Source organism: Entelurus aequoreus, linkage group LG18 (assembly GCF_033978785.1).
Source record: "Entelurus aequoreus isolate RoL-2023_Sb linkage group LG18, RoL_Eaeq_v1.1, whole genome shotgun sequence".
Lineage (NCBI taxonomy): Eukaryota > Metazoa > Chordata > Actinopteri > Syngnathiformes > Syngnathidae > Entelurus > Entelurus aequoreus.
The window spans coordinates 26,347,111-26,363,361 of record NC_084748.1 but is presented as its reverse complement, the minus strand read 5'-3'; the positions used below and the strand labels follow the sequence as shown (position 1 = coordinate 26,363,361).

Genomic DNA, 16,251 nt, shown 5'->3' with positions numbered 1-16,251 from the left:
TAGAAGCTCCCCGACTAGGTATGTCAATACGCTGTTAAAAGTACCTCCTTGGCGTTAAAAACAACGTTGGTAATACAAGTCACGGCATGTAAATGGGGTATTATTGGCGTTTTTTTAGAGGGCTCTATGGGCGGAATAGGTGACTCCTATTAGCTACGTTGTTAGTCATATAGTATGAGCCGTATATTACAAATTCCAAAAAACTTGCACTTTCTCATTAAGCACAGGTAACTATAACAAAGTAAATGTAGCGTGTTACCACCCACCTCTGGACATAGATTCATCAAAACATTAAAAGCTAATTCCATTGGTGAGCGCTTTGTGAGTACGTAGAACCTTTTCATTTGTCTTTACCAGACCACATAAGATCCCACCGTACCATATAGGTTTGAGGTTCTGCAACTCAACACATTGTGGATTTCGTCGAGATTCTTCCAATTGTTGCGGTTTTCTGTCAGCTTTTTCAGACAATTCCCAATTTTCCTTGAAAACACAATCAGCAGCTGAATGATAACACAATAGCAGAAAGACAAACTTTATCCAAGACTTGACTAAGGGCAGCATGAAAACTCAGCAAAGTGGAGACAGTGGAGCAACTAGCATTAGCATGTTTTTTTTGGTCAGTTTCCATCTTGTATCCATCAAAAGATGACACATCTGCTCCACCAATGAGCAATCAGCATAGGTCACCCATTCAGTACATTACATTTCTTACCCATAGATCGCTGTCATGTAAAACTGTATAGTTTTAGTCCAGGAGAACCTGTCCTTAGGCAGCAGGCCACCAACACCATCTGCTTCAATGTTGTATGGCAAGCGTGAGTCATACTCGTCCCAACTGTTGGGGGGGAGGGCATAATGGTTCATTTTAGTACGTTAATAAATGTAATAAAGAAATTGAACTTTTACCTAAATTCCTCACGCCGCTGGATGAGCTCCATCTTCCGTGCGTACAGACCAAGAGGGTTTTCTTCCTCATAGATCCTCAGAGCTTTCAGGAAAAAAAATACAGATTATTAAAGGGGACCTATGAGGATTTTCCTCTTTTGTGACAATGTTAAAATATTGGATACTCATGTTAAACAATGCCAAAGCATCCAATCATACGGTTCATATATTCGGGCGTGAACTTGCATGCAGTTCTGGTTGAGCATTGAGGGTTTCGATCCCAATCTAAAAGGAACGTCTCAACAAACTAAGCATTTTTAGATACACTTAAAGGGGAATTGCATTTTTTGGAGGAATTTTGCCCATTTTTCACAATCATTATGATGAGATAGGCTTCAGCGACCCCGAACGGGACAAGCAGTAGACAAAGGGCGTGGCGAAGTTGGTAGAGTGGCTGTGCCAGCAATCGGAGGGTTGCTGGTTACTGGGGTTCAATTCCCACCTTCTACCTTCCTAGTCACGTCCGTTGTGTCCTTGGGCAAGACACTTCACCCTTTGCCTCTGATGGCTGCTGGTTAGCGCCTTGCATGGCAGCTCCCGCCATCAGTGTGTGAATGTGTGTGTGAATGGGTAAATGTGGAAATACTGTCAAAGCGCTTTGAGTACCTTGAAGGTAGAAAAGCGCTATACAAGTACAACCCATTTATCATTTATTTATCATTTAGACAATGGATGGATGGATGGCATTATGAGAGACAAGGAGAAATGTTTTTTTTGTTAGAATTTTAAAGATGATAAAAAACGCTTGGAAGATGCAGCTAATGGGAGTCACCGTTGTAGCTTTCAAAGCCCTCTCAGACAACTTCAAAACCCTCCATCAACATTTTATATACACGCTGCAAGTATATATATATATATATATATATATATATATATATATATATATATATATATATATATATATATATATATATATATATATGTAGTAACAGACACGTTCATAACGATATGTAATCAGTTTAATACTTAAGGTATTTTGAGCATTTCAATCATTTCCGGGAGTGACTTCTTCCGCGCATTGATTTCTGTTTCCAGTGTGTTCCTACTTCCGGATACAAAACGCTTATAAACGAGTATTTTTGGAGAAATGAGGATTCACAACCTTATCGTTTTGAAGCGGAAAAAACGAAGGATTAACTGCTGCTTCTAGAAGCGAGCATGAAGAAGAGGGTGAAACGTTGGAGAGTAGAGAAGCCGTTAGAGTGAGGTGAAATCGACTCGAAGCTGCAAATGTGGAACTTGAAGCCAAGCTATTTCATCATAAATGGCGCGATAACCCATAAATAACCGGAAAAAACGCCCCTGGCCAGCTGGACCAAACAGACAACACAGTCCATCAAGTGAGTCACTTCAATATTGATCATGATTAATACTACACAGACACTGTAATATGATTGTTCATGCTTTTTATTCTGTATAGACTGTTGTTCTATTGCAGGCCTGGCCAACCCGTGGCTCGCGAGCCTCATGCGGCGGCTCTTTGGCTGGTTTCATGAGGCTCATAACTCTATTAAAAAAATTAAAAATACATTAAAACATTTTTTTATATATATATATATATATATATTAGTGCCCACGAGGTCTAGACGCGACAAACTCTTTGACTTCGGAGGCCCACGTTGCTGTGTTACTGTACTGTAGTATATCTACTGTCCCTGGCGATCGCCGGGACGAAAAACACTACATTTCCCAAAATGCATCGTGACCCGGCCGCTTCATTGACTTCTGCTCAGCACAAAGAGGGCGTTTTCTCAAAATCTATCTTGCAAAACACCGTGGCCTTCAACACGCGTCCTCTTCTATCGGCCATGATCGTGATCATCACGGAAAAAAAAGGAAATACTTGGATTACAATACTTGGATTACTTTTTTCGCCCGGCTTAAGCTGGTTTGAGTTGCACATAAGAAGAAGAAGAAGAAACCGAAGCCGGTTTGAGTGACGTCAAATGTGCATGGGCGTGAGATCACAGTAGTAAACAATTTGTGACAAGTTCGCTCTCAAAATGGCAGAGAAAAAAAGCACAGCAAAACAAAAATATGAAGAACACAGGACATTTTAACAATGTGGGAGAGTTTATATTTTTTTGTTGAACGTAATGGCAAGCCATTCTGCCTGAAATGTCAGGGGTCATTAGCGCATTTCAAAGCTTCAAATCTTCAGCGTCACTTTAGCTCATTCCATGCTAACATTAACCAGGAATTTCCAAAAGGGACAGAACTTCGCAAGCACAAGTTGGCCACTTTGAAAAAAGCAGAAAAAGTTTTTCCAAAAATGTACGAAGTACTCAGAGACCGTAACGCTTGCATCATATCAACTGGCTTGAAACATTGCACAGGCTAAAAAGCCATACAATGAAAGGGAATTTGTTAAAAAATGCCTCAGTGACGCTGTTGAAATATTGTTTCCTGAAGACGACAAACTAAAAAGAAGGGTATCAGAAGTCCAACTGTCTCGCCACACTGTTGAATGCAGAATATCGGACATTAACACAGCTATTGAATCACAGTTGCCCTCTGACCTTCAAGCATGTGAGTATTTTAGTGTCGCATTGGATGAGAGTTGTGACATACAAGACAAGCTTCTGTGTCAAACGATCGTGTGATAAAAGAAGAACTCCTTGATATTGTGCTATTAAAAGACAGAACCCGTGGCATGAATGTGAAAGAAACAATGATGGCTGCATTTGCGAAAGCAAATCTGCTCATACAGAAACTAACTGCAATAGCCACAGACGGAGCACCAGCCATGATCGGATCTGTGAATGGGCTTGTGGGGCTGTGCAAAGCTGACAAAACATTTCCAGAGTTTTGGAATTTCCACTGCATTATCCACAGGGAGCAACTCGTGTCTAAATCTTTGAATTTAGACAATGTCATGAAGCCTGTGATGGAAATCGTCAACTACATCCGCACACATGCACTCAACCACAAGCAATTCAGGAATCTTATCGCTGACCTGGACCAAGGGCTTCCAGGTGACCTGCCGCTGCATTGCACTGTGAGGCGGCTGTCAACAGGTAAGGTACTCTCTCGCTTTTGGATGCTGTGAAACTGTTCATGGAAGAGAAGGACAAGGACTATCCCGAGCTCTCGGACCTCGAGTGGATTATGGATCTGGCCTTTTTGGTCGACATGCTGTGTCACTTAGACAGACTGAACCTGACCCTGCAGGGTAAGTTAAAAATGCTGCCTGACCTGGTGCAAAGTGTGTTTGTGTTCATCAACAAACTGAAGCTGTTCAAGGCGCATATTCAAAAGGGAGATTTAACGCATTTTCCCACTCTGCTAAAAGCCAGCGGGCAAATCACCAGCGCCGCCCTGAAAAAGAAGAGACAGATATGCGACACTGGTTGAAAACCTGCACGAAAGCTTTGTGACCCGATTCCATTATCTCCAACTGAAAAGGCCACAGATTACATTCCTCGTCGACCCATTTAATGCGGATACGGACTGTTTGAAAGCCCCGCTCATCACAGATGAGGCTGCGGCTGAGTTGGACCAACTGAAAGCTGCTTGAAGGGAAGGGACCATTGAGTTCTGGAAAAGTGTGCCAATGGAAAAATACCCCAATGTCAAACGGGCTGCGCTTAAGATACTGTCAATGTTTGGCTCAACATACGTCTGCGAGTCTGTGTTTTCTACCCTGAAACATGTGAAATCAAAGCATCGATCTGTTGACCCATGTGAAAGAATTGCTTCGAGTGGCAACAACGGAATACAAGCCATATTTGAAGAGGATTGTCCACGACAAGGAATGCCAGAAGTCCCACTAAGCAACATGCATAGTAAGAGAAAAAATATAAAATTTTTGTATGTGGACTTGGTTGAACTGAGCGTTTGTGTGTGTGAGACAGTACACACAATGTTAATTGTTGAAAAAAACTGGCCTGTGGTCTTAGTACTGTAGAAGTCATGTTGGTGTGTGACATTTACAACAAATCTGGCTAAGCAGAGGTCTGTGTGTGTGTGTGTGTGTGTGTGTGTGTGTGTGTGTGTGTGTGTGTGTGTGTGTGTGTGTGTGTGTGTGTGTGTGTGTGTGTGTGTGTGTGTGTGTGTGTGTGTGTGTGTGTGTGTGTGATGAAGGGATGGGGTGATGTTCATGTGTGCACATGTGTAGGATGTGGCTCTTTGCAGTAACACAGTAAAAAAAAGTGTCTCTTAGTCTCTAAATGGTAGGCCACCCCTGTAATATTGCATTGTGTTGTGCATTACAAACTCAAATGTGTTTTGTGCTGACGTAGAGGTTAGCTTATCTCTCGCCGTAGTTAGCTTTAACGGCTAATACCGTAGCACGCCAATGTGTTACTACAATAGAGAGTTCCTCAGAATTGGCTCTTACATTAACAATGTTTCTGCAGGTTGGTTGTCATACAGGTTACGGAACTTTAATGAAGTATTGTTGACAGTTTTTGAATGCATTTTTAAAGTGATTTAGTGGTAGAATTGATTGTTCCCGTTAGCTACAGTGCTAGCCACCTAGAACTAGCTGATTTTTACAAGTTAGAATGCAACACAAAGAAAAAACCTTAGCCTTCATGTTTCTCATAATGATTGTGACGATAGGCAAAATTCCAAGAAAAGTTTTTTTATTCACAATACTTGTGTGAAAAAAACACACAATGTTTTTCTTTTTTTAATGCATTTTAGCTAGAAAATAAACAAAAATGGAAGTGACCTAACAATGGAGCCTAGGAGTCTAGGGGAGTTGCACTTTTCTGCCAATAAAGCGCTCCCTAACACCTCCATCAATGTTTTATAAACACACTGTGTGTATATATATATATATATATATATATATATATATATATATATATATATATATATATATATATATATATATATATATATATATGCAAATATATATATAATTTTTTGTGCTGGGGTGATTGGAGCACATACTCATTGGTCACAAAAAACATTCATGAAGTTTGGTTCTTTTATGAATCTATTATGGGTCTACTCAAAATGTGACCAAATCTGCTGGGTCAAAAGTATACATACAGCAAGCTTCTGGCAAGCTTGTGGGTGGCTACCAAAAGCTCCTTATTGCAGTGAAACTTGCCAAGGGACATCTAACCAAATATTAACATTGCTTTATGTATACTTTTGACCCATCAGATTTGGTCACATTTTCAGTAGACCCATAATAAATTCATAAAAGAACTAAACTTCATGGATGTTTTTTGTGACCAACAAGTATGTGCTCCAATCACTATCACAAAAAATAAGAGTTGTAGAAATTATTGGAAACTCAAGACAGTCATGACATTATGTGCTTTACAAGTGTATACTTTTGACCACGACTGTGTGTAATGTAGTAACAGGCACATTCATATTAACATGAAATATTTACGTATTTTGCTCATTTTAAGCATTTGGCAGCCATTAATTTTATAGATGAGTCACAACAACACTACTAATCATGGCAGACTTCATGAAAGATAAACATGTTAAAATAATCACTCACAGTACAGCGTCTGCTCTCACTGGGATGTGGAGGGGATTTTCAAATCTTGCGGTTTACATGAAGAATGAATCATAATTCTTGCGAAAGGATAAACAAAAAAGCCAGGTAGATAAACTAGCGTCTTTTAGGCCCCGTTTAAGCCCAGTCTAAATGCTCCAAAGTGCTTCAAATCTGATCTTTTCGCATCAGATTCAGGACACATCAGGAAGTCGTCCTGACTCCGATTGGAATCTGATCTTTTCAAATGTGATTTCAGTCTAAACGCAATGCGACCCGTATGTGACATTTCATCATTTTAGCGCGAGCTACGTCATTCATGTGCGCCAGGAAAGACGCAGTCGCCAGCGGAAGTGGATATTTCATCACAACATTCGGTTTTGGTGAGCAAAGTCTACTTAAGACGACCACATTTTCGGTGCATCACTTGCCAATAGTGCGTAAATAATAAGCTATATGTAACAAATGAACATATATATTTAGATTCCGAAGAAATAGTGATTGTTGAAGGACCAGAATGGATGCTGTGGTCTATTTGCTTACATGTGAGTTGAAAAATAAAGCTAGCGTAGAGCCTTGCTGATGTCCGTGCCTCCTCAACTTAACAGCCATAAAAAAGGTTAGAACACCCCTAAATATATTACACTATATATATCCATTCATACATTATATTACTTACAACTATTTTCACATAATAAAATTTAATTTTTAAGGTGTGGTGACTTTTATTTTATTTTGTAGTAGTAGTAGCGATTTCCTCCCGGTCAACTTCCTTTGTTTTCACTTTATCAAAATGCGCATGCAAGTGACGTCGATCCCACTTTCGGGCCACATGCGCGTTTACACAGGAGTGTGATTAAAAATCTAATTTTACTTGCAGTGTAAACAGTCAGCCACTTTGGGCCCCTTTGGCCTGCAGCGTAAACGTTGTCTTAATGTCTTGTTATGTCTTTCTCGCCACTTTTGGGTCTTAGTTAAATGTCACAGATGACCAACTTCTCGGTTAATGTCCACAACCGTTTTCTATCCAGGTGCGAAGCATGATTTATAATCTGGAATTAACTTTCACGAGCCAACAGGCAATCATTAGCAGCAGTTTAATATGTCAACACTGTGGTTGCACAATCCGTTAGCTCTCTGTGACCACGGTGCAGCTGAACATAGTTTGAGTAAACGCTTACTAACAATATTGCTAATTCTTGATTAATATTCTGGACACAAGGTGTAAAGGAGGTATTATTGGTGCTGTTTGCATTTGTAGAGTGATTTAGAAGCAAAATTGATTACTCCCATTAGCACCGCTGCTCTCTACAGAGAACAAACTGATTATTACAAATTAGAATGAATAAAAAAATATATACATTTGTTCTTGACTCATGGAAAGATTGTGAATGGTAGGCAAATGGGAGAAAAAAAGCACAGTTCCCCTTTAAAAGGGAGGTTATACATTTGACTATGGAGCAACATGATAATTTAAAAACACCACTTCATTGGCTGCCACCAGGGGGTATTTATGTGGCCAAACAAAATGGCTAACCATTGACCACTTAAGGATCTTAATATTTCTCAAAGTTTTGTCATCTTGTGGCATTAGGATCTGCTGTCTCCTGTTGATCTTTAGAAAGCATTAATATATATAAATTTATACATCAAGTGTTGCAATTGGAATTACCATCATTGTCTATTGTCACATTAACACTTAATTCCAAACTACGTTAAGTCTTCTAAGCGACGAACAATTTTTTAAAAACTTTTCAACAGCTTCAGACCTATCCATAGATATTACGTTTTTACATATTTGTATGTTTATGCTGTTTTTGAAGAAAAAACCCCAACATGTTTTATGACGAGAAAAACACAAAATGTGAATAATTTCAAAAAACTAGTTGCAAAGTGGAGTATTTTAGATGAGGTAATTGCAGCCTTTCATAAATCAGTAATTCATAACAACACTGATTTTGATGCCTTATTATTTTTAGAAGAAGGAGCTGAGCCGCAAGGCAAAGCTCTCAATTTACCGGTCGATCTACGTTCCCATCCTCACCTATGGTCATGAGCTTTGGGTTATGACCGAAAGGACAAGATCACGGGTACAAGCGGCCGAAATGAGTTTCCTCCGCCGGGTGGCGGGTCTCTCCCTTAGAGATAGGGTGAGAAGCTCTGTCATCCGGGAGGAGCTCAAAGTAAAGCCACTGCTCCTCCACATCGAGAGGAGCCAGATGAGGTGGTTCGGGCATCTGGTCAGGATGCCACCCGAACGCCTCCCTAGGGAGATGTTTAGGGCACATCCGACCGGTAGGAGGCCACGGGGAAGACCCAGGACACGTTGGGAAGACTATGTCTCCCGGCTGGCCTGGGAACGCCTCGGGATCCCCCGGGAAGAGCTAGACGAAGTGGTTGGGGAGAGGGAAGTCTGGGCTTCCCTGCTTAGGCTGCTGCCCCCGCGACCCGACCTCGGATAAGCGGAAGAAGATGGATGGATGGATGGATTATTTTTAGAACAATGTCCGTTTAAAAAAACAAAACAACTCACACTATCCACCCAAGCCGAAAAACAGACGCGCTCAAAAGTGTTCAAAGTAAGTCATATATATATATATATAGATAGTAAAACAACCAACAAAAAAACCCCCACATTGTTTCATTATGAAAAAATCCCAACAAATATAAAATATGTTCCCAAACTCTTGCATATTTGAGATTAGGGTTCGGTTTAAGGCAACATGGTGGCGCAGTGTTATTGCATTTAAATCGTTTGTTGGCAGATTTTTTAATTTGAATGAATAACTGTGCAAAACACTGTAAACGAATGATATAGCTCTCACATTAACTGGTGATTGAGAAGTGTAATTACACCCAAAACAATTTGTCCTTGTATTTTACAAGGATTGCTTGGATCAATTTAGTATTTGTATGGTGAAAGCCTAATAACATGTCTGATTTTAGTATAATGTAAAATATGTGTTACGATGGCAGTCAAAGGGCGACCCAAATTGACAAAGGGGTTAAATGAGGAGTAAATATTTGTCTCTTATTTGGAATAACTTTGAAAAAAGTGCCATGATGTTTAAAAATAAAATCGTTCAAAACTTTATGTTCAGCCCGGTAATCTTGTCGAAAATGGGGGGAAGAAATGCAGAAAATATCATTTTTTTGCGTCAAAGGTGACTCAAGGGTTAAGATGGTCAAAATCACCCTGTAAAACAGGGGTGTCAAACTCATTTTGGATCGGGGGCCACATGGAGAAAAATCTACTCCCAAGTGGGCCGGACTGGTAAAATCACGGCACGATAACTTAAAAATTAAGACAACTTCAGATTGTTTTCTTTGTTTAAAAATAGAACAAGCACATTCTGAAAATGTACAAGTCATAATGTTGTTGAGGTTTTTGTACACTTACTGTTGCAGTTAATAGTATTCTACCTTTATTTGTCGTTATTTATACTTTCTGAATAAATTATGTGATAATGTTCATCAGTTAGAGATGCGCGGTTAGCGGGCACACCCGCGGTGTCCGCGGGTAAACCGCGGGTCGGGCGGTTGCATGACGAAAAAAATTGATGTTAAATAGATTCGGGCGGGTGGCGGTTGAACCAAGTCAGAAAAAAAAATACATAGTTAAATGTTGTTAACCATGTGAATGATCGAGGGCGAGTTATTTGTTTCTTTAGGTGGGTTTATTGTAGGCAGTTTTCATGAACGTCCACCCAGTGCGGCAACATCACACAACAACAACAGTCACGTTTTTGTCCTACCGTAAAGCAGGTCGTCTGCCGTAAACAGCAATGCTGTGACAGTCTCAAACAGGGCAACACTGCCATCTAGTGTACACGCATATGTGACAACCCACATACGAAAAACGAGCAGCACTCTTTAAAACAGGCAATTATTTATCAAGCACTGCTGCAGCTGTCACGGCAAATTTCTCCCCCCCCCCCCCCCCCCCCCCCCATTTACTTCCGGGGCTGCGTCCAATAAATTTACAAAGTTGCCGGGGGTCCTTAACCGGCACGCGACTGTCCTGTTTCGCGCCTGTACAAAAAAAAAACAATCATCGATTTCTTCAGATTCCAGCAGCTGTCAAAGACGAAGTATCCTTCCAGCGACGGGCAGTCAAAGCCGAAGTGCTATCGATCGCTGTCAATGACGTAAGAAGAAACATGACCACGGAAGTAAATGGGGGGGGGGTCGGAGGTTTTTGTAGGGGGAAGAAATTGTGGTCGGGGGTGGGCGTGGTTGGGCCGGGGTCGTGGTTGGGGGCATGGTTAGGAGGGGAATATATTTAAGCTAGAATTCACCAACTCAAGCATTTCATATATATATATATATATATATATATATATATATATATATATATATATATATATATATATATATATATATATATATATATATATATATATATATATAAATAAAAGAAATACTTGAATTTCAGTGTTATGCAGGCTTTCCAGTAGATGGCAGTATTGTCCTGTTTAAGAGTGTCACAACATTGCAGTTTACGGCAGACGAACTGCTTTACGGTAGACGAAAACGTGGCAGTTGTTGTGTGTTTTTACCGCGCTGGGAGGACGTTAATGAAACTGCCTAACAATAAACCCACATTAGAAACCAAGAACTCGCTCTCGATCATTCTACAGTTATAACATGATTGGGCAGGCACGCTGTTAATATTGTGGGAAAGCGGACGTGAAAACAGACTGTCGCCGCTGTCCCCACTCAGGTCCGCATTGAGCTGGGGGGGGCGTGGCCTCCAGCTCCGGCTGAATACCGGGAGTCTCCCGGTAAAACCGGGAGGGTTGGCAAGTATGCTCTAATGCGTGGCCAAGAGATATTATTGCGTGGCACCCATTGAATGTCTCTGCTGCATTGGATCAGTCTCATTTCTTTAACAGGAATGCCTTGTATCGTCTATATTAGATGTATAACAACGGGTGGGTGGCGGGCGGTTGTGGTTTTGATAAAATGTTAGTTCGGGTGGATGGCGGATGGATGACGACTTTTGTGATGCGGTTGCGGATGTAATAATTGCCTATCCGCGCATCTCTATCATCAGTCAACTCAGGGGGATCATTTTCAATCCATTAAGATAAAAAAATAATATCAAAATCAAATTACAGGATGTTATTTATGTAGTTTGCTCAGTTTCCTCGACTGATGCACTAACATCATGTGGTTTATTGTATTTTTTTTACATATGTAGCAAAATCTACAAAGAAATTGCTATTGCGACATCTAGTGGACACATTTAGAACAGCGGGTTCTTTCAATCAAAAATGTCAGCTCTTTTTTATACTTAGCAAACTCATCCGCGGGCCGGATAAAACCTGATTCGGCCCGCGGGCCTTATGTTTGACACCCCTGCTGTAAAATGACTATTGCTAAATGGTAGTACGTATGTGAATTTTTCTACGTACATTAGCATCAGGCTGCAACGTTTGTTTACGTTGAATGTTAAAAAAATATGATTCTGTATTTTATGTAAGTTATAATTTATATGATTTCGTTTCAGTTTATTAATGCTTTAAAAAGGAACTCAACTGAAGTCTTTATTTAGGGACTGCTAACTGTCTGCTAAGCAAGCAAGTAAAGACTACCTACCAGAATAGCAACTATTTAAAGACAAACATGAAGGTATGACAGAGTCTTGAACTCACAATGATATACAAAACAAAAATGAAAGAAGGATGGCAGACAAGCACACAAAGCAACCCACCTTTCCCCTCTCTGAGGCGGTGAGTCTCGCTGTCACTGATCCAGCAGTAGACGGGGAAAGTGTAGACGTCGCCCTCGGGTGTTTTGATTTCCACCTTTTCAGGGAACCAAGCGTCACTCAGGAACCATGTTCTTTTGTCTACTTCGATCAGAATCAGCTGTCCCAGGGTAAGTTCACAGTCCACACTGCAAGTAACCTCGTAAGAGAAAACAAATGACAGGACACGGGGTAAACTAGCATGTTGCAACACTGTGTGGAGGTGATGGCGTCTGCGCCGAGCAGATACAAATAGGCTTGAAACCGTGCCTGTCAAGTCCGCTGAAAACAGTTTTTTTTTGCTAGTTAATAGGGCTTTAACTAACAGCTGTTTTGATAGTCGACTAGTCATAGACTAGCTTAAAGATAAGTTGACTATTTAGAATATGAAAGTACACCTCTTCAGTGGCTTTAACAATTGTTTTTAAATTCAGATTGAGATATTGTTAGGCATGTGCTAATGTACAAAAATGAAGACTACTTCATTCAGAAATATGTATTAAAAACTGAATTTTTATGTTGCTAATTTGACCGTTACAAAAATAATAACTATTAAACTTTTAACTGTTGATAAAACAGAGGAATGTGTTTTTATGTTAACTAAAGGACAGTCAAAATAGGAGCAATAACAAAATGATACCAAATACATCGAGCTTTCTCAAAAAGAAAAGAGCATTTTGTAACGATGTGTTTAGGAATATACACAGAAATAGACAACGTTTAGTTGTTCACACAACTTGTCTCTCTGTTGTTAGCTAACAGGCTAACTAGCTTACAGAGGACATTTGTAAACCACAATTTTTCTGATTTCTGATGTCTGCATCACAGACGTTTTGCCGTGACAAGCTAGGTCCGCTTTGCAAATTGGGCGAGGTGTTCGCGTCTGTGACGTATTTAGTTTTCACCCGCTGTGTTTTTGCAGTGGCCGGTTTGTTTTCTGTTTGAAAAATCCCAATATGACGTCACTGACTACACTCGCCAAATAAACTGTATTGTTTATTTTTGTCAACAACGAACATGAATGGTTGCACCCAACAAGTTACTGTGATTTTAAAGACGAGGTATTCACAATATATCGTTTTTTTATGTGAAAAATGAGGCGTGTCCGCCGGACGCATGGAGAGTGAGTTGACTGTGTCTTTTAGACTTTGAGTACGTCAGGGACGCTTCTAACTCAAATGCTGGATCACGCTACAATTAGAGGTGGGCAGATTGACACAAACTTTGATATTATTAATAGCTGGGACTAAATGTATTTATCATACTTATTGTCTTCATAGTATCCCAAATTGCATTTGGCAAGTTTAACAAAATACACACAAGACAAAAAAGCTTGAATATCATCGTTTGAATGTTGAATGTCCGATACCACACAAACATTCAATATCTATGTATTTTTGGCACTTTTCAATTGGATGTCATTTAATTTTGCTCTTCCTGGCTACTTATCTCAAACTGCAGTATTGTAAATGTAATGTGTCTTCCAATAACTGAAGCTGTTCAAGGTGTGACTCAGATGGTACAGCAGCCATCCAGTGAATTGAGGATTATTGGTACGAATCCAGCTTCCTCCATCCTAGTCACTGCAGTTGTGTCATTGGGCAAAACACTTCACCCACCTTGCGCACAGTGCCATTCACACTAGAAAAAAGCGCTATATAAATTAAATCCATTATATTATTATTAATATTATTATCTTACTCTGCATGTGTTTACTAGTTGCACTGATCATTTGATTTAATGTACTTGCAAGTTAGCAAAAATCATTTACAACACAGCAAAAAGTTTGTATCCAGACTTACTGATCCCCAGAAGACGGGCGAAATGTTCAGCCATTTGCGGTCACTCTCGCCTTTTGTGCCCACCAGCTTTATGTAGATGCTGTTCACGGTTATGGCACTGGCTTCTTTGCCAGTGTAGACGGTCAACTCGTAGGAAACCATTTTTGATGCAGAATGATGAGTCCACAAAATGTGTCTTCTTCCGAATTGACACAACAGGTGTTGCCGTCTCTGTTTATATAGTAGTAAATGGGAGGTTCTTGGAGCAGGTTTTCATCAAGAATGTCAGACGTGTAAGAGCAAAAACAGCAACAAAGTTGCAACATTAGATTTCCCAAGAAATTATTAGTCTCATGCAACTTACATGCAGCTTGAAACATCAAAGAGACCAATCCATGGGGTGTGTCAGGTTAGTTGGAATCCATTTTTCAGTGATGTTACTAGGAGCAGGTCCTGAGTCCCTGACAAGTTCAAATCTGAAAGGATGTTGTGAACTTACTCTCCTTGAGTCCCAGAGATATTTTTCCCAAAAACATAAGGACTTGTGTTTAAAATCACAGTAACTAGGAAAAGAAAAGCAATTTGTTGTTGTTGTGGACAAACATTGTTAAAGAAGTTTGTTGCAGACAAATTCATTTGTCAATAATAGTCAGTGATGTCATCGCTCTTGTTTTGCCGGACAAAAACAGAGATGCACGTGCTAGCACGACCAGTAATCACCGCATAACAGAAAGAGAAAAATGTGAAAACTGGACAAGTCAAAAAAATACAAATAATAATAATTTTCTTTGAACCGCAGTACATCTGTGATGTGGAAACATTTAAAGCAGAGGCTTGTCAGACATCTGGAGGATGCAAGCTCTGATTTTTCTTTGTAAGTGATTTAGTTAGCTTGTTCGCTAGTTAGTGTAACGTACGGGGGGGTCGCAGCTTGCTGCAAAGTTCGTTTCCCCGGGATGCAGACGGACCACTGCAGACAGGACGTGCAGGTAGGAACATGATATATTGTCGAAATCAAACAACTACAAAAAAAAAAACATGATCCGGGCCACGGATCCTGACAGTTAGCTACCAAGAGAACCAGAGTTGTGTAAAATAAAATATTTAAGTATCATTTTAGTTAAAGTCTGCCAGCTAAACTTAATCTATATACTAGTGTGCATCTTTTTATTAAATCTTCATCATCATCATTGTCATGTCTTTTGATCATGTTTTTGTTTGGCCATGTGCTGTTTGGTTTTTGGACTCTTTAGGTTCCTGCTTTTTCACTCCCTTGTTTTGTCACCATAGCAACCATTAGTTTCACCTGTTCCACGTTTGGACTCACACACCTGACACTAATCAAGACACTATTATTTAAGCTTGTAGTTGCCAGGCAGTCGGCCTGGCGACATTACTACTCATGCTACCGCTGTTACCCCTGACATTCTGGATTTACTCTTATTTCATGCTTGTATTCCATGTTAAAGTTGCATGCTTTTCACGTCACAGTAAGTGTAGTTTTGTTTCATGTCCTTAGTCTGTTTATGTGTTAGTTTTGTTCCTGCGTTAAGTTTGTATCTCCGCCTTGTGCGCGCCTTTTGTTTACACCTTTTTGTTAGTGTTAAAATAAATGATGTATTTACCTTCACGCCATGTCCGCTCCAATTTCCTTGCAACTCGGGAAAACCAACCCCGTCAAAGTCCACGTCGTGACAATCATCAGCATCATTATCATCACAAAATATTTTTTTCTTCTTGAGGAAGCTCGTCAGATATAGTGTTGTTTTGTTGTTATTGCTGCCATTTTATATGATATATAATAATCAATCTATCAAAAGAAATCAGTAATTTACATACAATCTTTTTAAATGGACAGAAGTTCAAAGTACCAGTAAAATGGAAAAACAAGATGCCTATATTAAAGCTTTTATTATATACCTGTATATCTGATTTATAACACTAAAAGATTTACAAAGTTTGCGAGTAAATAGATATGATCGAAGTAGTATCAATCTCACGGAGATTCCAGAGCATTTTTGAGAGATAATGAGCAAGCCAATCACGTAATCCGTGACGTAGACGTAGGAACCACAGATCCCTTACCCATCAACAACAATCAAAATCATGCAGACTTTGTGAGCACCAACAACGATTACTTTGGGGAAAACCTTTTATTTTTAGTCCTGAAAATAAAGAGGGTGACCTACAAGTTTTAGAAGGTGTGTGCTAAACGGATCCAGCTTTAGTGAAACACTATAGAAAAGACAGATCAAGTGGGAGAGGGGGAGGAGTTATGATTTATGTAAGGGAAAACATTAAAAGTG

The 16,251-nt window shown here is 39.8% G+C and overlaps 1 protein-coding gene across 1 annotated transcript in view; it reads right to left on the bottom strand.

Moving 5' to 3' along the window:
• LOC133633959 (hydroperoxide isomerase ALOXE3-like) overlaps positions 1 to 14,107 on the bottom strand; it is a 31,324-nt gene extending 17,217 nt beyond the window's left edge. The window contains exons 1-6 of the mRNA XM_062026812.1: positions 13,963 to 14,107; positions 13,321 to 13,330; positions 12,129 to 12,313; positions 910 to 991; positions 716 to 838; positions 380 to 483 (exon numbers count right to left, since the gene is read on the bottom strand). Of these exons, the coding sequence (XP_061882796.1) occupies positions 380 to 483; positions 716 to 838; positions 910 to 991; positions 12,129 to 12,313; positions 13,321 to 13,330; positions 13,963 to 14,107 (649 nt within the window). The remainder of the gene's footprint in view (positions 1 to 379; positions 484 to 715; positions 839 to 909; positions 992 to 12,128; positions 12,314 to 13,320; positions 13,331 to 13,962) is intronic.
• Between the last annotated feature and the right edge of the window lie 2,144 nt (positions 14,108 to 16,251).